General features: G+C 46.0%; 1 protein-coding gene across 12 annotated transcripts in view; it reads left to right on the top strand.

Moving 5' to 3' along the window:
• HIPK1 (homeodomain interacting protein kinase 1) overlaps nucleotides 1-25,026 on the top strand; it is a 733,600-nt gene that overhangs the window by 335,611 nt on the left and 372,963 nt on the right. For all 12 annotated transcript variants that reach the window (XM_086923314.1, XM_086923313.1, XM_086923309.1 and 9 more), the window contains one exon: nucleotides 17,534-17,620. In XM_086923314.1, the coding sequence (XP_086779440.1) occupies nucleotides 17,534-17,620 (87 nt within the window). The remainder of the gene's footprint in view (nucleotides 1-17,533; nucleotides 17,621-25,026) is intronic.

Raw genomic sequence — 25,026 nt, 5'->3', positions numbered from 1 at the left:
ACGGTTCCGTGCTGGTCAAACTGTGGCAAGCAAGGGATTTTAAGTTTTCATATGAAAATACCAAAGTGTGAAAAACGGTATGAAACAGTGAAACCTTCGAGGGAAAGCCGGATGGTGCAATTATTACTTGGAGATTTCTACCATGATCCTTGCATCCAATAATCATAAAGATCTTGCGAAACCCTCTCTACTCAGTCCCTTAGGTCCGCACGGGTCCCGGATTGCTGGAAGTTGGCAGTGGTATCTCCACTCCTCAAGAAGGAAACTTTGGATCCTTCTTGCCCAGCGAATTACAGACCAATCTCCCTGCTTCCTTTTCCAATTAAAATCTTGGAGAAATGGACTACAAAACATCTGTCGCGTTTCTTGGAGTCTAAGGCCTGTTTGGACGAAGCTCAATTTGGTTTTAGGCCAGCTCATGGGACGGAGTCCGCATTGGTGACTGTCCTGGATGATCTCAGGACTCGTGCCGATCAACGTCGAGCAGCCTTTTTAGTGCTGCTCGACATGTCGGCCGCGTTCGACACGGTCAGCCATGCGATCTTGATCAGGAGGCTGGAGGAGGCGGGGGTGTCTGGCCTAGCCCTTGAGTGGCTGGTGTCGTACCTCAGTCACAGACACCAGGTGGTGGCCTTGCCACCCTTCAAATCTAACATCAGAGGGGTTGGTCAGGGTGTACCCCAGGGGTATGCCATCAGCCCAATTATTTTTCAATCTCTACCTCCGCCCCCTGGTCAAGTTAATAAAATCTTTTGGCATAGCAGTCACCAATTACGCTGACGATACCCAGCTTGTCTTTTCGTTTGAGGGCAAGGAGGCCGTGTCGCAAGAAACCTTTCACCGCTGCATGATATCTACGGCGGAATGGCTGAGTCACAATTCGTTGCAATTCAACAGCTCCAAAAAAGGGTGTTGCATTGTTCAACGGATCGTATTCCAAGGCCTCGTCCACAGGACTTTTGGCCCCCTTCCTTTCAGGGCACTAGTGTGCCGGTTGATTCTGTTCGGAACTTGGGGGTGATGTTTGGTTCCAGCCTTCAGCTGGACGTGGCCGTGAACAAAATGGTGGGCACCTGTATGGCCCTGCTTCGCACGCTGCGGATAATCTTACCTTTGCTCTCCGCGCAGGCTAGGCCAGAGGTAGTGCGGAGCATTGTCTTGAGTAGACTCGATTACTGCAACGCACTACTTCTGGGGCACCAACGACTCTGGTGGGGAAATTGCAACGCGTGCAGAACCTTGCTGCTAAATAGGCTCTTTTGCGTCGTCGCTCTGATTCATCTGTAAAGGCTCTAAAGGATCTCCACTGGTTGCCAGTCTCTCAGCGGATTGACTTTAAAGACCTCTGCTTGGTGTTTAGGGCCCTTCATGGCCAGGGACCGGCACCACTGCAAGACTTGTTCTCCTGGTATACTCCTTCTAGATCTCTCCGTTCGGCCTCAGCCTGCTTGGTATCAGTTCCCAAGATTCTGAGATCCCGGATGGGAGGCCGATCCTTTAGGTTTACTGCAGCAAGACTCTGGAACTCCTTGCCGCTGGGGTTGAGAACTACGGGAGATATTACTTTCTTCAAGAAAGCCTTAAAAACTCACCTCTTTCCCAGAGCAGAGTAAGTGGGACAGTAGCTGATAACATCTTGTATGGATGATCAAAGTCTAAGCGCCAGGATGCCCGTTGGGTAACAGACATAGCGCTATATAAGTATGCCAATACATAGATACATACTCATTGAAGGTTAAACTTTATTTTTACCATTTCTTTCCATGTTGCTTTGGAGATATCTCTGACATCAGTCAAAAAAAAAGTGGGTCGCTTCCATCCTTTTGATTTTACCTTGAGGTCTGTGGACACCGCCAGGGAAGTTTCTCTGATAGTCATTAACAGTTAAATATCTCTCAGCACGTTCAGTATCTGCGGAAAAATTTTGCAAAAACAAATTACACAATAAAATGTTAAAAAGCATTAACCTTCATTCTTTTATCTGTTAGATAAACTCAAATAAACCCGTTCAAACATTTCAAGTATATTTTAGGTTACTCCTGAGCCGTTTCATAAAAAGTAAAAAAAAAAACAAAGTTGTGAATTGTACTATTGTTTAGAATGTTAATGTGTGAAAAGTATCACTATTGTTTTAAGGTTTCAAGTAGCTGTACTGTGCCGAAAAGCACTAAAGGGTTAGTGATGTTGTGTGTTTTTCATTCACTGCGCATTTGTCCCTAATCTACTTTCCATTAACACCATCGCTGCTGCAGCAATTCCCCTCTCCCCTCCTGTGCTGCAGATCCTTGATTCCAGTTGTTTATGACGAGCTCAGCTCGTCATCAGCATAGCTCAACCGTGCCTCATGACTAGCTGAGCTCGTCATGAGCATTGAAGGGGTTGTAAATGTAAATGTATTTGAGCTTATATAGCGCACAGCTACCCACAAAGGGTTTCCCGGCGCTTGCTTAGGGAACCCGTCCTGGTATTCCCCTGTGAGATAACCCCGGCAGGGTATCCACAAGGTGAAAGCCAGGCATCCCGCCGCGAGGGTTAACCAAGTTGCCATCTCTCCTTGATGGATGTCTCTTCTGGTGTGGAAAGAAGTAATTAAAAGATGATCCCAAATACTGCATTGTGTGTCTTCATGGCTGGAAGCAATAAGAAATGCCATATTTCCAGGGAAGCTGTGTAAGCGGCAAAGTTATGGAGGCTAAGAAACCAGACGGAAAATACTTGTATAGAGTTGCTGCCTGTAAAATTAACCAAGACGGAGGATTCATTCACAGAATCTGCGGGGAACAACTATAATGCCCCGAGGGTACGCTTGGCAGAATTCTACTTTTCTGCTACTCCTGCTAAATGATGCATCTTTCAACATTAAGTTCGTCATATGTACCCTGTTTGCTATTGGTGAAAATTGTTCATTCAATTCAATGTGGAGTACCTCACAATAGAGATCCTTGATACCAAGGACATATTTACATTCTGTGTTGCAAATGAGCACAATGTAGGGGACGAAACATATCTGAAAGAAGAGGATTTCTTTTAAACCGGTAGAGCTTCAACTTGGGCCTATCTTTTCATCCCTGTTATAGAACACAATGCTCTTGCTCCGTTAAACCTACATCCAGAATCTGGTACATCTGATGCCCAGATCGTGTCATCCAGGTGCCTTCTTACCAGCAACTAGTGTGAGAAAAGACTCTTAAGGGCTAAGCCCAGGCATAAACCAAGAAAGAAAAGTAAAGCACCAATAATCGTGCTCCAGGAAGTGAACACCTTGACACTCCCATCCACATCAGATATACACAACTGTGTATTCAGCTTCACTTGCCTCGGACTGTTGACCTACAGTCACTTCCCATTCAGCAGCAGTTGGCCACTCATCTCATTTCACAATGTGACTTGGCTGCTAGAAAATTAATGTCATTACTATTCCACACCGACTCAGCCATGCGCTGTTGGGTAGTTTTCTTAGTGGCTTGTAAAACAAGCACTGGCGTTGCCAATAGGTCTCGCAGTAGGAAAGTTGGAGCTATTGGTTTTGTAAACGACATTTTATATTTATATATCGTTATTGGCATTGTCAATAACAATATATAAATATAAAATGTCATTTACAAAACCAATAGCTCCAACTTTCCAAATGCGAAACCTATTGGCAACGCCAGTGCTTGTTTTCTTTGCTTAACGACTTCAGTCTGCCCTCCCCCACGTCTTTAAGAGAAGCAGCCAACCTTCAATGGAAAACGTGTGGGGACGGAGAGAGAGAACTCTATATATTTTTTTTAGTACCTGGGTCAAATATATATATATTTCCCCGTTCAGAAAGTAGCCAAAAAGAAACACGTGGGAATGGCTGTCCAGAGGTGATGCCGCTAGCTGTCTGAGGCTTTATTTTCAGTTAGACCTTTCTGCAGTGGCATTCCCCTTCTTCTAACCTCACTCCCCTCCCTCTAGATAGCGGTGGGGGTTTACCTAAACCCCTCCCCCGTTGCACACTTTTTGATGCAAATGAAGGCGCTCCAGGGGATATGTATTTAAACCAAATAACAGACCCACTGGCATGTTTCCACTCCATGTGTCCCAGGGAGGCGTTACCCTAGCTTCAAATCCCGCCAAAAAGAGGAAAGGGGACGGAGCGAGCGAGCCGCAAAAAAAAAAAATGGGTGTTGTATCATTTGAATTGTGCTTTCCTCCACGAAGGCCTAAACGTACTTACACAGTGGTCCTAGAAGTAGCTGCTCCTTTTGTTATGCATGTTGACAGTGCGTTGGTATGGAGAGTAGCTTTTGTTGCTGCACAAAATGCATCGTCTGCGCACCCATTACCACCTTCATCACTAACCAATCCGTTTATTTTACTCCACTTCTCGGGGAGCATTGCGTTCTCTGGAGCTCTTACGTCGAATAGACCAGCCAGCCTTCAGATATTTAATGAAGCAGAAGTGTGGGCCGGCCCATTTGTTTTGCAACATTTACGAGGGGCTGAGGAAGTCGGGGATCATTTCCTACACATTCTTCAGGATTGTATTTTTGGCTTAATAAAAGTCAAAAGTAGGTGAAAAACTTGCAAAGCAAAAGCTTTGCTTGAGAAAAGATTAGCACTGAAGAGATTTGTTGAGGGAGAACTAGATTTTGCTAGAAATGTTTCCACAAACTGTATTTAAAATTCTGCCAGGTTTGCAAAGTTATGATCATCGCTCAGCTGTAGACAGAATTCAGATTCACAGCCCTAGTTAATACAATTACAGCGCCCCTGAATAGCAGAAAAAAAGAATGCAAGCTGCAAAAAAATATGTAGCCAATGGCCGTATCTTGTGGCCATAAATATGCTCAATAACTTGGCAATCTGAAACATGTTCATGCTAAACAATTATGTTACTATTGCCGCTTATTCATTTGAAATCTACTTGGACATGTCAGATCCAATAACTAAATAGGCAATATAGAACAATGTATTTATTAATCTTTTGTTTATTCTTGTCCCCGAAGGGGAGGTATCTATTTTCTATACCTATCCTCGTAGTCTGTAATAACCTCATCACAGACTTCAGATGAGTTCTGAATCATAATATATGTTGGAAAACGCTTGAAAACATGTTTTTAGTTACATGTATTTATTTCTGTTTTATGTGCGCCTTCAGATCCTCTGGCACTTACAAGTTCTGCCACCACGTTAAGTGCCTAAAAGATTAAAAGCAGAACTGAACCATTTTCAATGTTATGTACAACGAAGCCACAGTTGTGGCTTATTTAGCTTAAGCAGCTAAGAAAAAACGCCAAAGCTAATAGTCCAGGCTTGTTGTATGTGGATTGTTACTCGTTGTATTATTTATCTGGATACAATGACAGAAGCAGCACATTTTTCGGGCAGGACACTATGCGAAGCATGTTTAATCATTCCTTGTTATGTGGGAAGCGGCTTGTTTTGGGCGTTTTTTAAAAGAATGCGGAACTTGTGCTCTATACAGGAAATTATATAACTGCGAAGTCTGAGCTTTCGCCTTTTGTAATTTACATTCTCGGGAGTGGCGCAGTAATCGAGGAGGTTCTTACTAGAATAGTTATTTATGGAGCGGGTAACTACAACATGGACACTGACAGGCACTGATAAAGATAGACAACGAGAGCTTAAGAAAGAAGGTTTAGAGGGAAGGTGGGCAGAAAGCCTGCATTCCTACTTTGAACAAGAGCGGCCGGGAAACTGAAAGTACGGCCGGCCAGCCATGAATAATTAGGGGAGGAGAAGCCGCAGAGCACATGCTGGGAGAAGCCCTTTGATGTGGTGGCGGCCGTGAAAAAATGCAATTAGGAGGGAGGGAGGCTGATGCGCATGCTTGTTTGGTCACGTGATTCACGTGAACTCAAAGAAAACCGCACCAAAAAACCCTTGGTTTCACGAGTATTTTGAGCACTTGAATTCTCTCCATTTTTCCATTCCTTCGGAATGGAAAAGGCGAGACCTAAACACTGCCTGCACTTTGTTGAAGATACATTCGTGGTTGCTGGCAGCACACACTAGGTACTTCTAAGGCTAGACACGTTCATTGGTGACAGAGGAAGACGTAAACCTTATGATTCAAGGTCTTAAAACACTTTAAACAGTTTTGAGAGAGCCAGACCCATGCCTAGACAAAATGCTAACTTTGATAATAAAGGCCCACATGGTTAGACTGGGCGTTTCACCGAAACGTGTTCATCTCAATGATTAGTGAAGGCACGCTGAGACCCATACAGTGACACCTAAGCTGTACTTGGAAAGAGGTCTCTGATGAAGGAGCTGAGGCGTGCTCATTCACAGTAATCCTTTTTCAGATAGGGGCTGTAACACAGCACAACATATTGTGACTACCGGGGCCAAATCTAACTGACATGGAGATGAGCACTGACTCCATCTTTAATTTCTCTTGAAACAATACCTCAACTTCCTTGGCATGGAGAATGAGATCTGCATTTCAGATAGGAGGACTCGAACTCAGATGGAAAGGATTTTCACAAGACTGAGGTGAAGAGGCAAACTTCACAAAACACTGCGTTACTTTTTATAGACATATGTTCTATTACTGCACAGAACAACCTGTGCTGCAGAATTGTTATTAGGAACGTTCATACTCCTAGAATATTTTTTATCTACGGCTCATAAACCATATATTATAAATCAACAAAACTCGAGACTGGTGCACACTATTTGGTAACACGGATGTGATGCCACTGAGCTTCATGTTGTGATGTCATCGTGCCTGCCTTTGTCAAGGAATTCCAAAGAAATACTACTGAGCCCTGATGGGTCAGAGAATTCTGCTAGTGTCACTGACCTATTTTGTGACATCTGCGCTGAGCTGTCAAAGAGTTCTGCTATGATGTCACAGCGCCCAATGTTGTGGTGTTTGAACCCTACATCACTTAATCCTGCTAGGGCACCACAGAGTCCTCAACTGTGACATCACTCAGCTATTTTGTCCTGTAAAGAAGCTCAATCTTGTGACGTTACCCAGTCCTGTTGAGTCACTGACTACCTCTACGGCCACTGAATTCTGCTGTGATGTCACAGATTCCTGCCAGGTCACTGAATCCTAATGAGATGTAACTGAGATGTAGGTTTTAATACCACTGACGTGTTCAGTGTGGTGTGACCAAGCCCCGTTGTTCAGCTGAACCCTGCTGTGACAACACAGAGGCCTGTATTGCGGTGTCATTATGACTATACAGTGGTGTCAGTACACCCTACTGTGTCACTGAATTGTACGTGGATATCACAAAGCAGAATACATTAAGGCCCTATGCTGTACGTTGTGAGGTCACTGTGCTTTATGTTGTCATTTGACTGTCCCCCACCCCTACATTATGAGGTCTTTGAGCCCCATCGTGTCACTGAGGACCACATAGACATCTTTGATATCTATGAGCCGTCCTTGGTCACTTAGTTCTGGCATGATATCAAGAGGCTTGAGGCAAGAGGCTCTGAATCATGACGTCACTGAGTTCCGCGGCACTGAAGTGGCATGAGATGGCATGGGCCGCGTACCTCCATTTGGGGTGGCCTGAAAACTAGAGTACATGGGTGTCAAAGGAAGTGTGGTGGACTGGATCAACCCCTCCCTTAAAGGCATGTCAAGCATCATCCCTACCTTGGGCCCTTCTCCGAGCCATACGGCATCGAGAGGAGCTCCACAAAGGTCAATGATTTCATTCCTATTCACTCCCAGCAAGCCTTTGGGATACGGATGTCACCCGGGGGGGGGGGGGGGGGGGTTGAATGACGTCGAATTTGTGGCTCTTCCCAGTGTGAACTTAAGAGTACACAACAGAGTAAGGATCTCACAATCAACAGGAAGTAAGGAGTTCGTGCAGCACTGGGAAACTAGAAGGTCCACATACTCCTGACCAGGACCTGAAAGTCACAGTGTTCCAGAACATCACATCCAAGATGGCGGACCAGGCTACGCCTGGAAAGGAGGATGCGGTCCCTCCTCCAATAATGTTGTCGTCACAGGGAGCGTGCACAAGGGATGCGACAATGCTCCAGGCGGCTGGGCCTGTCCAGAGCGCGCATGCATGGTCTACATGTAAATACACTGGTGCGTCATGAAACTGCATACACCAAAGTAACTGAAATAAAAGCCTGGTCCTCAATTATTCACAAGCAAAGGGCGGCAGCTCCGAGAAGGAAGGGCAGAGAAGAGGGAAAGCGTGAGCTAAAGGGGGCAAGGGTGGTGCATACATGTGACCAAATGGGGGAGCAGGGGGGTGGGGGGGGGGGGGGGGAATGTAAAGTGGCGGTAGTACCACGGGAACCCCTGCTCACAACATGAGCCAGTGGTGAAGAAAGGCAGAAGCCCTGGTCCGGGGGCTGCCAGCTCTGCAGGAATGTTTTTCGATGCAATTCTGCATTCTACAGCCGAAGGCTGCGTGCTCAAAGATGACACAAACTATCGCCGGAGAGAACAACAAGGTCAAGCAGATCTTAACCAAACACGGCCTGTTACAAGAAGTATGAGACATACAAACGGAACTGGTCAAAAAATGTGAGAGAGTGTATACAGAAACTAAATTTAACGTGCTACATAGAAACAAAGTAAAGAAACCTGGGTAATGGCAGAGTGGAGGCAAAGCGAGTAGTGAGGGGGCAAGGACGGAGAAGGGAGGGAGAGTAGTGAAGAGCAGAGGGAATTGGTAGCCATGCTGTAGACACCCAGACCTAACAAGAGCGGCCGGGAAACTGAAAGTGCGGCCGGCCACCGGCCAGCCATGAATAATTAGGGGAGGAGAAGCCGCAGAGCACACACTGGGAGAAGCCCTTTGATGTGGTGGCGGCCGTGAAAAAATGCAATTAAGAGGGAGTGAGGGAGGGAGGCTGGTGCGCGTGCTTGTTTGGTCACGTGAACTCAAAGAAAACCGCACGAAAAAACCCTTGGTTTCACGAGTATTTTGAGCACTTGAATTCTCGCCATTTCCCATTCCTTCGGAATGGAAAAGGCGAGACCTTAAAACATGCTGTTGGACTTATGACTTGGATTTCTCTAAACAGAAAACAGACTAAAAGTGTAGCGCTTCTGACTGACCAATTGTTAATTGAAAACCATACTACAGACTCCTTGCTGATTTCCACTAGCAAAAGAAAACAATAGTATCTCGGGATGCATTTCATTCGTTTCATGGAGAATGAGCACAAGAATAGATTTAGTTGGAAGGAACCGGTGCTAAAACATCGGCCACTGATAATGCACTATGAGGACAGCATGGTAGCACACTTTTCGACTCGCTGATTCAGGTCAAATCATTTCTACCATGAGTGGAATGCATAAAAATTACTAAAGGAATAAATACCTCAAAAAGATACTTAGTGGCAGTTTTCATATGTTAAAACTTGCTTTATATAATGCGTTTCTGGAGTGGCTTTTCATTCCTATGAACTTCGTTAGTGAATTCTTTTGTATATATGGCTTTTTTTGGAAGTAATAAAGATGAAACTGTGAGCTTTTATGTGCTTGTTTACTTTGCAAAATTATTTTCACAAAAGAAAATTGGGTGATGAATATGTTTTCTGCGATTCCCCCACATGCCCAAACGCAGTGCACATGATGCCCAGGGCACTATACCTGTAGGAGAAGTGAGTGACAGATACACTGAATCTACCACCCAATGAGAAGGTTAAATTCACTCTTCCGGTGCATCGAGCCTTCCTAAAGTCACATCCAATACACTTCTCATTCCTTGGCTGGGTGTGGCCAACTGTACTGTTTTCCTATAGGTCTAGTATAAATACTTAAGATAAGTTTTTATATTGAAACAAACAACTATTTAGCAATAACAATTAAGGACCTGGCATAAAGATGCACTGACTTGCTGGTAATAGGAGTTGTAAAAAACACACACTCTAGCAACAGCTGTATAGGTTCGTTCGAGGCATGTGGGCTGCTAAATTCATATCTTAGCATTAGATCGCCGCCTAGTGTTGGGTCCGGATGATCGCACATTGTTGTCCTGGAAGAGTCTTCGAAGTGTCCTGAGATAGGTGGCTCCTCCCCTGGACTACAGTGCGCATGGGCATCGGCTCCATCCCCAGATTGTTTTTTTCCGCCATTGGGTTCGGATGCGGTCTCGACGTCTCTCTGTCGGAACCGAGAAAACATAACTTTATTCGGCCAAAAGGCCTTGTATTTCTTACGTCGGTATTGTTTGCGTGCGGTCTCGAGTTCTTCCGTCTCTCGGAGCCGGAATCAGCGGAGTTTTGCTCTTCGGACTTCGAGGCCTTCTCATCGCGACTCGACAGTAACTTTTCCGGCATGGAGCGGAGTCCTTTTAAACTCTGTCCGCTCTGTGGGGCCAAATACCCACATATAGACGCGCACCCGGTCTGTAACAAATGCCTTTCACCAGACCATAACGAAGGAAACTGCAGAGCCTGTGCAAGTTTCAGGTCCAAGAAGACACTCAAGATTCGGCGCGCGGTGCGCCTGGAGGCCTACCAAACGGCCCCGGAACCGGACAACATCTTCGACGACCAAGAAGAAGAGGGCCTGAGCCGTCATCTTCAAATCTCCCCGCCCGAGTCGGAGGTCGAGGCGGATCCGGAGGACGACGACTGAGTCGTGGATCAAGGCCTTGAAAACGTCGACGAGGTAGGGGACGTCGAAGAAGTTTATGGGGCCGTGGAAGATAGCTCAGGGGATGAGCTATGCCCCGAAGTTTACGGACATATGGAACGGGTCACGGGATCGCCTGTCGGCCTTACCCAAGACCCCGTCGCGCAAGCCACGGCCCCGCCTTTAGGCCCGGCCACGGACTTACTTGCTGCGCAGACGGTATCGAAACCGAAACTGAAACATACGGTATCGACTACACCTAAGATGGCCGAACCGAAACCGAAACTGAAACTTAAGGACTCCAACGTCCCTAAGATGGCGGCCGTACCACCAAAATCAAATAAAAACGCTGCTTCATCGACTCCCTCGACCTCCGGTCCACAGAGATCGAAGAAATCTGTCGATACCACCGTGTCAAAATCGGTGCCAGAGGAGGGATCCTCTAAAAAGGGCGGAACGCACAGGTCAACTGCTACGACGCCGGCAAAGCCCGCCAAGGACAGCGGCACGGCTCCGACGCCAACTGGGAAGTTGGTCGGACGCGTGGTAGAAACGGAGCCGTCGAAATCGCACGGATCGAAAGCTGCAACATCTGCGCATCGATCCAGGGCCTCTGGGGCGGCGGACGCAGCATCATCGTCCAAGACTCTAAAGGGCCAACAGAACGTCGAATCCGAAGGCAAGATCAAGGATTCCTCGTCGGTGCCAAAGGCAACTGCGAATGAAACGTCCCTCGTCGCTGCTTCACTACAGAGAATTAGGGAGAAAGCCGCTTCTTCGTCGGCGCCGACGCCATCGCCACAGAAAGCGATAGACGTTCCGGTCAAATCTGCCAGTAAACTCCTCTACCTCCTGCCGCCAAAAGAGGCGCCGAAGGCCTTCGCAACAAAATCGGCACCGAAGAAGTCGGATTCTTCAACGGCAGGGGCATTTTCGGGTCGAATAATCGACTCAGAAGAGGATTCGGAGTGTTTTATCGACGCTAATACAGGCAAATTGACCCTTTACAAAAGGAAGATAACTTCGCAGCCGGTGGACTCCTATGTCATCCCCCTGAAGAAGAAAAAGTATCCACAGGACGCCTCAGGCCTCATGGAACCTATCCAGTCCCCTCCAAGAGGGAGCCCAACTCCGTCTCCAGACCCCTCTGACGGTGAGGGATATGGTGAAGATGACCAATACACTTTCCCAGCTAATGAACCAGATGCACAGCCGGATTCATTTGATGACTTTGGGGACCAAGACACCCATAATGTGGGACAAGACCCACAGCCTTTCAGTACACGTGCATCCCCAACTGAGGATTCTGCAGGTTTCCATGCACTCATTGAAAGGGCAGCTGCTAATCATGATGTGGACATGCATGCTGACCCTGTTGAAGAGGATTTTCTATTTGACACTTTTACAGTTTCAGAAAGAAATGTAAAGACACTGCCTATGCTCAAGGGGGTCCTCAAGCATGCGGCGGACATCTTTAAAGAACCTACCAGGGCGAGGGTGGTCAATCCACGTATTGAAAAAAAGTACAGACCAGCACCTGCAGACCCTGCATACATTCGGGGACAGTTGCCTCTTGACTCCCTGGTGGTCGCAAATGCCCGGAAGAGGGCCAACTCCCAAACAACGGGTGAAGCTCCTCCCCTGGATAAAGAGTCCAAGGTGCTAGAGGCAGGAGGCAAAAGGGTAGCTGCGCAGGCTGCCAATTTCTGGCGTATTGCAAATACACAGGCACTATTGGCACGTTATGATAGGTCGCATTACGACACCCTAGAGCAAATTGTGCAACACCTGCCTCCACAGTTTCAAGAGGGCACCAAAATGATTATACAGGAGGGACAACTGATCTCCAACGCAGCCATAAAGTGTGCACTGGATGCCGCGGACACAGCCGCTAGGACCATTAACACTAGCGTCATGCTGAGACGACAGGCGTGGCTCCGTATATCGGGGTTTAAACCTGACATTCAGACAACCATACTTAATCAACCAGTCAATCCTGATAGACTGTTTGGTCCAGATGTTGACACCACCCTAGAAAAAATTAAAAAAGACACCGAAACTGCCAAATCTATGGGGGCCCTTCAATCACAACAGTTTCGTGGCAATACTTTTCGTCGCTCAGGTGCACGTGGAGTCACCAGAGGACAAATGGGTCAGCAGTCACAATTCTCTAGAGGTGGAGCACAATCCTCGTACCCCAAACAGAACAAGGGGGGCTACAGAGGAAACAGCACCAGAGGACGCGGCAGAGGGAACAACAACTCACGCGCCTCTACCCCAAGCAAACAGTGACTCTCTGTCACTGCCCCCCGACCACTTAACACCTGTCGGGGGGAGACTACAACAGTTCCTGCCCGTCTGGTTCAACATCACCACAGACAGGTGGGTGCGACAACTTGTTCAGTACGGTTATTGCCTAGAGTTAAAATCCACTCCACCCAACATTCCACCAAGGCAAAGGCCTATGTCCGCAGAGCACTTGCACTTATTGCAGCAGGAAGTGGTGGTGATGCTGCAAAAAGGAGCAATCGAGCTCGTGCCAGTGGGGGAGGAAGGCACAGGGGTATATTCCCTGTACTTCCTTATTCCAAAGAAGGACGGTTCTCTCAGACCAATTCTGGATCTCCGTCCCCTCAATCTGTATATACTGTCAGAACATTTCCATATGCTTACACTGCAACAGATTCTTCCCTTGTTAAACCAAGGGGACTTCTTAGCAACCTTAGACCTCAAGGATGCTTATTTCCACATTCCACTTCACCCGTCCCACAGAAAATACCTCAGATTCACAATCCAAGGCAGGCATTATCAGTTCAAGGTCCTACCCTTCGGAGTCACCACGGCCCCAAGGGTGTTTACCAAGTGCCTGGCGACAGTGGCAGCGCACCTCAGGAGGCAGAACATCCATGTCTACCCCTACCTGGACGACTGGCTTGTTCAAGCCAAGTCGGAACAGCAGTGCGCCGCAGACATGTCAACCACCATTCACCTCCTTCACGACTTGGGTTTCTCGTTGAATTACCCAAAGTCGCATCTTCAGCCGGCACATGTCCGGCAGTTTCTAGGTGCGACAATCGATACCCTGACGGCCACAGCTCAACCAAACCAAGTCAGGATAGAGAGCATGCAATCTCTAATCCGAAAGTTCAGACAACAACACTCACTTCCAGCGAGAGTGTTCATGCAGTTGATAGGCATGATGGCCTCCTGCATCTTCATAGTCCCTCACGCACGGTTGCATATGCGCCCGCTCCAGGAGTGCTTAGCGAATCAGTGGACACAGGCTCAGGGACAATTAACAGACCTAGTGTTGGTTACCAGTCGGGCATACGACTCTCTGCATTGGTGGACTCCACACAACCTTTGCAAGGGCCGACTGTTCCAGGAGCCAGTGCCACAGATTGTCCTAACAACGGACGCATCTCTCCAGGGATGGGGAGCTCATCTGCTCAATTTCACAGTGCAGGGACTATGGACAACGCAGCAGCAGAAGATGCACATCAACTATCTAGAACTGATGGCGATCTTCATGGCGCTCAAGTCCTTCATTGTACATCTGTGCAACAAAGTGGTGTTAGTCCGGACGGACAACATGACCGCGATGTACTACATCCAGAAGCAGGGGGGCACCCACTCACCGCAGCTGTCTCATCTGGCTCAGAGCATGTGGAAGTGGGCCATTCAGAGGAACATCTTCCTCATGGCGGAGCACCTCCCAGGGAAGGACAATCAGATGGCGGATCTGCTCAGCAGATACAGCCATCAAATGCACGAGTGGGAGATACATCCATCAGTACTCCAGCCGTACTTCCAAAGGTGGGGTCATCCAGAGATAGACCTGTTCGCCACAAGGGAGAACGCAAAATGCCAAAGCTTCGCCGCCAGGTTCCCACACCCGCAATCGCAGGGCAATGCGATATGGATGAACTGGTCAGGCAAATTTGCGTACGCTTTTCCGCCGACACCTCTGATACCACTGGTGGCGAAAAAACTAAGGCAGCACTCGATGACACTCATCCTAGTTGCTCCAACGTGGGCGCGCCAGGCCTGGTACACCACGTTCCTCGAACTCTCAGTGGTTCCGCATCAAAGACTGCGCCTCACGCCCAGGCTTTTGACGCAGAACCATGGAGAAATTCAGCATCCAGATCCGCAACAGCTCAACCTGGCGATCTGGCTCCTGAAGTCTTAGAGTTTGGGTACCTCAACCTACCTCCTGAATGCATGGACATCATCAAGGAGGCAAGGAAACCAACAACCAGAGCATGCTATGCGGCAAAATGGAAGCGTTTTGTCATTTACTGCACCACCAATGACATCAACCCGCTAGATGCATCTATCCCTAACATCATTTGCTACCTGTTGCATCTTTACAAGTGCAAGCTAGCGTTCACTTCGATTCGGATACATCTATCCGCCATCGCAGCTTACCTTCAGAATAGGCAGCATCTCTCTCTCTTCAGAGTGCCTGCCATTAAAGCTTTCCTTGAAGGTCTGAAACGAGTCATTCCCCCAAGAACACCGCCAGCTCCGGTGTGGAACCTCAATGTGGTCCTCACCAGACTGATGGGTCCACCATTTGAGCCACTACACTCGTGTGAACTACAATTCCTAACGTGGAAAGTAGCTTTCCTGATTGCTATTACGTCACTGAGGCGTGTTAGTGAGCTACAAGCGCTCACAATACAAGAGCCATTCATTCAAATTCATCCAAATAGGGTAGTGCTACGTACTAACCCCAAATTCCTTCCAAAGGTGGTGTCACAGTTTCATCTCAACCAAACTATAGACTTGCCGGCATTCTTCCAAAACCCGCAAACGGTGGCGGAAAGAATGCTCCATACGGTAGACGTAAGGAGGGCGTTGATGTACTACATAGACAGGACACAACACTTTAGGAAAACAAAACAGCTTTTTGTTGCCTTCTCACCACAACACAAAGGCAACCCGATTTCCAAAGCAGGAATAGCCAGATGGATTGTTAAGTGCATCCAAATTTGTTATCACAAGGCCAAGCGCACTTTAACAATACCCCCAAGGGCGCACTCCACACGCAAATTGGGGGCATCCATGGCTTTCCTAGGGAACATTCCTTTAGAGGACATTTGCAGAGCAGCCACGTGGGTTACACCACATACCTTTACAAAACACTACTGTGTTGACGTGCATTCCAAGCAGCAAGCTGCTGTAGGACAGGCTGTTCTCAAAACACTTTTTCAGGTTTCTGCAGCTGGCACGGGCAACCGCCGGTGATGGAGGGACTGCTATATATTCTATGCTAAGATATGAATTTAGCAGCCCACATGCCTCGAACTGAATATGCTACTTACTAGTATGCATCTGTTCTTGGCATGTAGGGCTGCTAACATTCATATCGCCCACCCTCCTCCCCGGTGCCTGTCGCAGCTGCAGATATACTATTGTATTCAATCATTGGCATGGACATCATTTACACTTTACACTCCATCTTCTGCCACAATGGCGAAAAACAATCTGGGGATGGAGCCGATGCCCATGCGCACTGTAGTCCAGGGGAGGAGCCACCTATCTCAGGACACTTCGAAGACTCTTCCAGGACAACAATGTGCGATCATCCGGACCCAACACTAGGCGGCGATCTAATGCTAAGATATGAATGTTAGCAGCCCTACATGCCAAGAACAGATGCATACTAGTAAGTAGCATATTCATTCCGTAGTCCTCTTAGCAACTAAAATATTAAGACTCCGAAGAATACCAGCTCTCGTTATCTCGTATATGACAACAAAATCTTCTGATGTTAAATGCTTCCTTTAGGACTATCCCTTACGTTGCAGTCTATTGTCTTTTTTGCCTCAAGCAGTTCCTACCTTGATGTAGTTTTTTTCAAACTTCACGAATTGGTGTCTAATGTTTTAGAATATCCGAAGTGGATGGTGCATATTTTGCACTGTGAAAGTTAGAAGTGCACAACTTCATTTGTATATGGGGAGTTGTGATTCTGGCCTTTATTTTCATTTTGTGTGTGTTTACATTGTGTTGTAAACAAACAATTAACATTCCTATTGTTGATTATTTCTATGGCTGACATCTTGCATCCCTGAGTAACATTAGTTACCATGTACAGTCTGAGAATTCTGGCCACATCTGCTCAAACCTAAATTGAGCAGACCGTTTTCTTTTTCTGGTTCACATTGTAAAGCTTTTTGAGTTGGATTTTTTTTAACCCCTTCCATGCTGGGGACGAACCCCAGCCGTCACGCTCTGCGGCGCTCGTGTGCTGATGACGGCTGGGGTTCGTCACGGCCCCGCCCTGTTCTTTTGTTTACCGCACAGCGGCGGAAACGCCCCAGCATGGAAGGGGTTAAATCATTAACTACTCTATTTTCCAGGATTGAGATGTTAACACATTATCTTGGCCAGGGTATGCCTCATAATCACAGGGCTCCTTGATATTGAGGTTCAAACAAAGTAAAAAACTCCGTATAGCATGAATGCACTACACATTTTTTTTTTTTTTACAGTTTTGGAAAACCTATGTGATGACCGATCTTCTCTCCGGTTGTTACTCAATAGAAAACTCCCATGCGATTGAATTTTTTTAACTAACCTCCCTCACTAAAGGAACTTGTGGTCTTACAAGTCACACATATGATTGGGTACCCCGAGTTTCCCATTGACTTTGTTCTAGATAGCCACCTTTCTCCGATATGAGATCCATAAGTGATGCTTGCTGTTAAAGCTTTCTCCATTTAGGTATTTTCGTTTTGTTTACATTTTATAGCAGATTGACACACATGTTGTTGGTTGTGCTACAGATGCATTTATTGAAATTGCCTGATATAACATTACATTGAGCATCAGTAGAACAGCAGAATGAAAACGGCAGTTAAAGGTAAAGCATTTTTTATAGACCATGAATAATACACTATCTAAATTTGTGTTATTTGCCCTTTCTTCTACTTTCCCTCTCTTGTCCTCCAGACACCAGAGGAACATGAAATGGAGACTGGAATAAAATCGAAAGAAGCTCGAAAGTATATATTCAACTGCTTAGATGACATGGCTCAGGTGAGTGTCAGTTATCTAATGTGGCATGATAGATTAGTGGAGGTTAATGTTAAAATATACTTTTTCCTCAAAACATTCTTAATAGCATGTTGCTAAAGGCCTGGGTTAACCTAATTTGATTCAATTCAACTCCTATTCCTCCTTATGGTATGCAGACATAATTATTCAGATTAAAATTGTAAGAATCAACACATCTTTCATAGACCTGATACAGATATAAAGTTATACCTACCATACAGTATAAGACAATAACTACTTCTATATGTATTAATGTTTGATATTAGCTGCTATCTTTAATATCTATAAGCAGGCGTTTCATAGTTGCATTAGTCGAACTGGGTTAAAATTGTTGTTACTGGGGTTTTCCTTACTGTTTTACTGAATGCAGAGCTCTGCTTGTCTGTCTGATTCCTTTCTTCCTATAGAGTGACTTTAGCAATAGATGATCCAAGCCGACATAATGCTACCAATTAAATAAAAAGGAGCTGTTCCTTTAATATTATGGTGGCATATAAATTCTCTTCCAGGGGATCCTCATCGATAGTCCTAAGCATTAGAATATTCCCGCCCATGCGCGGGATCCCGGAAACCTTATATTATATGTGCCCCACACACACATATATATATATATATATATATATATATATATATATATATATATATATATATATATATATATATATATATATATATATATATATATATATATATATATATATATATATATATATATATATATATATATATATATATATATATATTAAAAACAAACAATTGCAGCCTAATAAACACAAGAGCTGAATTATGCTGTAAAGAATTTCCATAAACCATGCACAAACATGCATTATAAACATGAGACAACAACAGTTTTGTTTTAGAACTGTTTTAATGCTCAGAAAGCAATGGAAATTCTCATGAAACACCGAAAGCATAGGAGGCTCCCAGGCTGCATTGCAAAACTATAGTCTAAAAAGACTGAAAAGCTAACCTGCATCAACATGTAGTAAACTGACACTGTGCCTTTAAGGCACCTATGACCCCCAGCTTCCCATCATGCCACAGGGGTGACAGTTAGGTCAGTTGTTCCTTCCGGCTCCTTCAGGAAGGACCCTGGTAACACAGCTCCACTCTTTTCTGGCTTTCTGTCAGAAAATTCCTTCATTATTCTGGTTTTTTTGGGCTTACTTTGACATTTTACATCAAGTCAAGTAAGTATCTGTCTTTTATTGACATTTTTTTAGGCATTTTCACTCAAAATGCCTTCACTCTTTGATAATTGCCCTTCTTGTGGCAACAAGAAGGCTAAAACAGACAGTCATGATGTCTGTATTCTTTGTTTGCCTGATCATCATGACCCAAAGACCTGTCCTCCCTGCGAGCGCCTGTCAGAAAGAACTCTAATGGACAGGGAGAGGAATCACATTTATGGCCTAGCCCAAAAGTCATCCAGAGGAAGATCTCTGGTAAAGAAGGGCTCCAAGAGGGCTAGATCACCTTCAAGGGTCAAGTCTTCACATCCTTCAGCTTCAGCGTCGGGCTCGGCGCTGAAGAAACAGCTACCAGTGGGTCATTTATCGAAAAAACGACAGTCAACGGCGGGCTCGCCGTCGAAAAGAAGATCAAGTTCGTTGCCGACGTCGAGGATTCCAGCTCTGTCGTCGAAATCCCCTCCGCCGTCGTTAACCAGGCGACGATCGGCGTCGAGGGAGGTCACACCTCCGCCATCGTCAACCCGGCGACGATCGGCGTCGAGGACCATCACCCCTCCGCCATCGTCAACTCGGCGACGATCGGCATCGAGGGGTACACCTCCGCCGTCGTCATCCAGACGACGATCGGCGTCGAAGTGTAACCCCTCCAGCTACTAAGCCTCCTCTGCCCGCATTGAGAACTCAGTTACCTCACATTGATGCAGAGGCACACATACTGTTAAACCAGGCAATATATTGTTAAGTCCTGAAGATGATCCCCTTGTAATTTGAGCACGGGATCGAAACGTCGACTCCTTTTAGTAGACATACAGTTAATTAATGTATATTATTGTTTGTATGTGCTACTCTGGGAAATACTGACAACTTTGATTTAAAACAGTGCCCAGATTGCTCACTCTCTTTGCCTAAAGAACCTTTCCTTTTAATACCTTTTTTTCCCCATTTCTTCTTACCTTTTAGTACGGTACACGACTGTGCCTTACTGCAACTAAAATTCAGATTCGTGGTTGGCGCAAGAGCAGACCTACCATATCAACATGCTGGAGCTCAGAGCGGTGCATCTTGCTCTCAAAGCTTTTCTTCCAGCGATCAAGACCACCTCAGTCCTTGTTCAGACAGACAATACAACCACCATGTTCTATCTGAACAAACAAGGAGGCACACGTTCACGCCCTCTCTCCCTGGAGTCTCAGGCAATCTAGCACTGACTTCTCGCTCGGAATCTCTCAGTGGTAGCAGTGCACCTTCCAGGCGAGTTAAACATCAAGGCAGACTCACTCAGCAGGCACTTCGAAGATCAGCCAGACTGGGTGCTAAACGACGAGGTAGTAGACAAACTTTTTCGTTGTTGGGGTTGTCCAACTATAGACTTGTTTGCAGACGACGAAAACAAAAAATGCCACGCCTTCGCGTGCAGATTCCACCGGCCAGGGACTCAGGGGAATGCTCTCTTGATGAATTGGTCAGAGACATTTGCTTACGCATTTCCTCCCCTATCGCTGATCCCAAAGGTGGTTTCCAAGCTCCTCAGGTCGAACATGGAGATGATTCTAATAGCTCTGGACTGGCCACTGCAGTGGTGGTACCCGGACCTTCTTCATCTGTCTGCGTGTCCACACAAATGGCTACCTTGCAGACCAGACCTGTTGAGCAAGATGAACTGGAGGATTCTGCATCCCAACCACCCGTCACTTAACCTGACAGCATGGTTCCTGAATCCTGCAGAACGGAAATCTGAACCTACCTCCTGAATGTATGCACATTTTAAGAGAAGCTAAGAGGCCTTCCGCAAGAGCGTCTTATGCGTTCAAGTGGAAGAGGTTTTATATGTGGTGCGGGGAGCATCATCTTGACCCTACTACGGGGCAGGAGGAGGTTGTTCTACCATACCTCCTTTCCTTAGCAACATCTGGGTTGAAGTATGCTTCCATTAGAGTACATCTGTCAGCCATTGTAGCGTATAGGAAATCACAAAGCCAAACTTCTTTCTTTCAAGTTCCAGTGGTCAAGGATTTTCTTCAGGGGTTGAAGAAAGTCTATCCCCCTGTGCGAAATCCTTCTCCTCCTTGGGAGTTGAACCTGGTTCTTTCCAAGTTGATGGGGCCTCCTTTTGAGCCCATCCACAAGGCCTCGTTGCAACACCTCTCTTGGAAGGTTGCGTTCTTGGTGGCAATTACATCAGCGCGAAGAGTAAGTGAGATACAAGCGCTGTGTACAAAAGAACCCTACACTGTTTTCCACCACAACAGAGTAGTCTTAAGAGCACATCCATCCTTTTTACCTAAAGTGGTCTCTGATTTTCATATTAATCAGTCCATTTCTCTTCCATCCTTTTTTCCAAACCCTACGACCCCTGCTGAGCGGTCTCTGCACTCTTTAGATCTCAAGAGAGTGCTTAAGTTTTATTTGGAAAATACCAAGAGTATTAGGAAGACGGATCAGCTCTTTGTCAACTATGGTTCAATGAGAACAGGCTTTCCAGCTGCCAAAAGATCCATCTCCAGATGGATTGTTTCCTGTATTAAATTGGCTTATCAGCTGGCGGGCAAGCCATTACTGTTGTCACCTAAAGCACACTCTACTAGGTGGAAAGCGGCCACAGTAGCTTTTTTGCATGATGTCCCTATGTCTGAGCTTTGCAAGGCTGCAACCTGGAGATCAGTTCATACCTTTACAAGGCATTACTGTCTTTAATCTGATTCCAGGACTGATACTCAAGTAGGACAAGCATCTTTGAGGAATCTATTTGGGTAGCCTGCGGCCTGTACAAGCTTAGGTTTTCTAGGCTTAGTATAGATATACTGTTTTCAGGTGAGGCTCGCTATTCTATTCTAATGCTTATGACTATTGATGAGGATCCCCTGGAAGAGAAGGATTAGTTACTTACCTGTAATCCTAGTTCTTTTCCAGGGGTATCCTCATCAGTCATAAGCAACCCTCCCGCCTCCCCGGGCAAAGGATCATTTTAAGTTGGAGATATGGTTAACCTAAATGTTTTATGGGTTTTTTTCAGTCTCCGCAAAGAACTGACCTAACTGTCACCCCTGAGGCATGATGGGAAGCTGGGGGTCATGGGTGCCTTAAAGGCACAGTGTCAGTTTACTGCGTGTTGATGCAGGTTAGCTTTTCAGTCTTTTTAGACTGTAGTTGTGCAATGCAGCCTGGGAGCTTCCTATGCTTTCGGTGTTTCATGAGAATTTCCATTGCTTTCTGAGCATTAAAACAGTTCTAAAACAAAACTGTTGTTGTCTCTCATGTTTATAATGCATGTTTGTTCATGGTTTATGGAAATTCTTTACAGCATAATTCAGCTCTGGTGTTTATTAGGCTGCAATTATATATATGTATATATATATATATATATATATCACATATAATATAATGTTTCCGGAGTCCCGCGCATGGGCGGGAATATTCTAATGCTTATGACTTTGATGAGGATACCCCTGGAAGAGAACTAGGATACAAGTTTCAATATTACATCATCCTAGGTCTGGCGCTGATATTATCCAAGATGAGATGCAAGTCCCTCATCAATATTTTTAGAGTCTAAGGATACAGGAACTCCTTTTTTCATCTACTAGATTAGTCTGAATGTGCATTTTTATTTAGGTTGTGATGCTTTGAGATCTCTGGAAATAATCTTTCTAGGTTTTGATTGCTGTCGTACCCCTTATGATTTTTTTCACAGAAGTAAGATGTGCTCATAGTTCATCAATCCCCTTTTCTTTTTTCTGTAGGTTGTCCTCTCCGGTAAGGGATAGGACTGTAGTACTTTCCTAAACAAATTGAATGTCCGATCAGATGGGATCTATAAAGCCCTGAAATCACCCACATTTTCTTCCTCTTCCATTAACCTACAGTTAGCTAAACTGTCAATTGTATGCTAAAGCATACAGTAACTACTATTGAAAAGGCCAGGACAAGGGAGAATCTGTAAAAGTTGAAGTCTGAATGCCTTTACTGAAGGAGTTTATTGTTCCTTGCCTGGATTGTAACCTGTTGTAGTTTGGAAGACAAAGTAGAGCCATTTGCTGAAGTCATGGCCTATCAAGTGAAGGAATAAAGGGAGAATGATAGAACTTGCAACTGGAGGTGTGAACACAAAGATGGTTCTTGTGATTAATGCTCTAGACTAAAATGTTAATATACGGAAAAGTAGAAAAGATGTGTTCGAGGCATATGAGCTGCAGACCACACACTATTGCATAGATCACCACCTGGTGGTGGGCCCAGATGATTACACTTTGTTTTTGTCTTGGAAGAGTCTTTGTCTGTTGGATGACTCCTCCTGTAGATCATATTGCGCATGGGCACAGACTCAATCTTCAGATTTATTTTTTTTCCGCCATCGGGCTCCGATGTGTTTATCGTTAGGTCCCTTTACCGATCTCCTTTTGACTTCCAGGCCTTCATCAAACCATCGGTATCGTCTTCGACAGTAAGTCCGGTTACTCACGTCGAAGAAAGACTTGCACTTCTCGATTCCAGCGTTCGCCGGTGCCGTCTGGCCCAACTGCGCCATTGGGCCTTTGGCTCATGGAAGGAACACCTTTCAAGAAGTGCCCTCAGTATGGACACAAATTCTCACACTGATCTTCATGAGGTTTGCAATCTGTGCTTGTCTCCAGAGCACGAGAGTCAAAACTGTGAGGCCTGCGCTTCGTTCCGGTCCAAGTAGACCATCAGGGACCGTCAAGCTCGAAGAGTCATGGCGCAGTCATCTTCATCGACACCAGACCTCATCATAGACGAGGCTCCGATCGAGGTAGAGTCCGAAGAACAGCAGCAGCACGACATTGTTTCCGAAGCAGAGGATTCAGCTTCCAGAGCCGAGGATCAATTGGAAGAAGACTATCTTCTTCCAGCTGGTCAACAGGTCGTGAGTACAAGCGTCGACCCTGTTCACCTCTATCGGGACATGCTTCGCTTCCACCTCCTGCTCTATGTGCACACCGACCAAAACCTTCCAATGCCCCGCCTTCTGGCTCTGCAACGAAGAATACAAAAAAGCCTCCAGTCGACTCAGACTCAAGTCAGTCTGTCGTTCTCGACAAGCAAAAGGTCCACAAACCAAAATTAACCCCGGCACTGAGGCAGCCATCGGCGCCGAAACCGGTCGAGCCGAAAACAAGCTCAGCACCGAAAGACATTTCCAAGTCTGCCAAACCGAAGACCACTCCGGTTCCGAAAAAAGTCAACCTGAAGCCTACTTTGGCTCCGAAGGTCAATGATTCCAAACTCACTTTGGGAACAAAGATTCCGGATCCAAAGAGCATAGATCAAGGAAAGACCAAGTCTCGGGAACCGAAACCAAAATCCGCTCCAAAGACAATAGACACTGTAAAACCTAAGCATTTCGGTCCCAAACAAGCTAAATCGGCACCGAAAAAGGATTTAGACATGTCATTACAGTGCCTGAAAAGAGGAAAATGGACTATCCTAAACCACCTCCAGTTCCTCTCAAGAAGCAGGCTCAAACTTCCCCCATAAGAATTCCTTCGCCATTAATAGAGATACCAACAGATATTTCTCCAGTACACTCACCATCCAGCACACATAGCATTATACCACAGGATGATGATGATGATGAAGAAGACAATTATTTACAGGGAGTAGAAAGTGAGCATCATATAGACTACACAGATGACCCAGACTATAATCCTGGGCCATCAGATGATTCCTGGGAGGATTATAATGTGCCAGATGCACCAGATCTGCCACAAGATGACACATACCTTTCTAGACCATCTCCCCCAGATGACACTATTGGGTTTACACATCTCATTCATAGAGCAGCCACATTTCATGGAGTAGACTTACACACAGATCCAGTGGAAGAGGACTTCCTCATGGATACAATACTGTTGTCACATAAAACCACAACTTCATTACCAATACTTAGTGGAGTGGTGTAACCTGCACCAGAGGCATTCAAAGACCCCATCATAGCCAGGGTAATTAACCCCAGACTGGAAAAAAAGTATAACGCGGCTCCAACTGACCCAGCATACATCAGAGGTGGAGAAGTGTGGCTCACTGGTTAGAGCAGGCAGACCCTGAAGCAGAGGTCAGACCCGGGACCAGGGTTTAATTCCCGATGCGGCAGGGTCTTGAGCTCAAATGTCCACGGACTCGATAATTCTCGCTTCGGTGCCTGACCTAATCATGGGTTCACACTCTGCAACTCTGGGC

This window comes from Lissotriton vulgaris, chromosome 5 (genome assembly GCF_964263255.1).
Source record: "Lissotriton vulgaris chromosome 5, aLisVul1.2, whole genome shotgun sequence".
Taxonomy (NCBI): domain Eukaryota; kingdom Metazoa; phylum Chordata; class Amphibia; order Caudata; family Salamandridae; genus Lissotriton; species Lissotriton vulgaris.
Note: the sequence above shows the minus strand (reverse complement) of the source record. Positions and strands in the feature narration are given on the sequence as shown.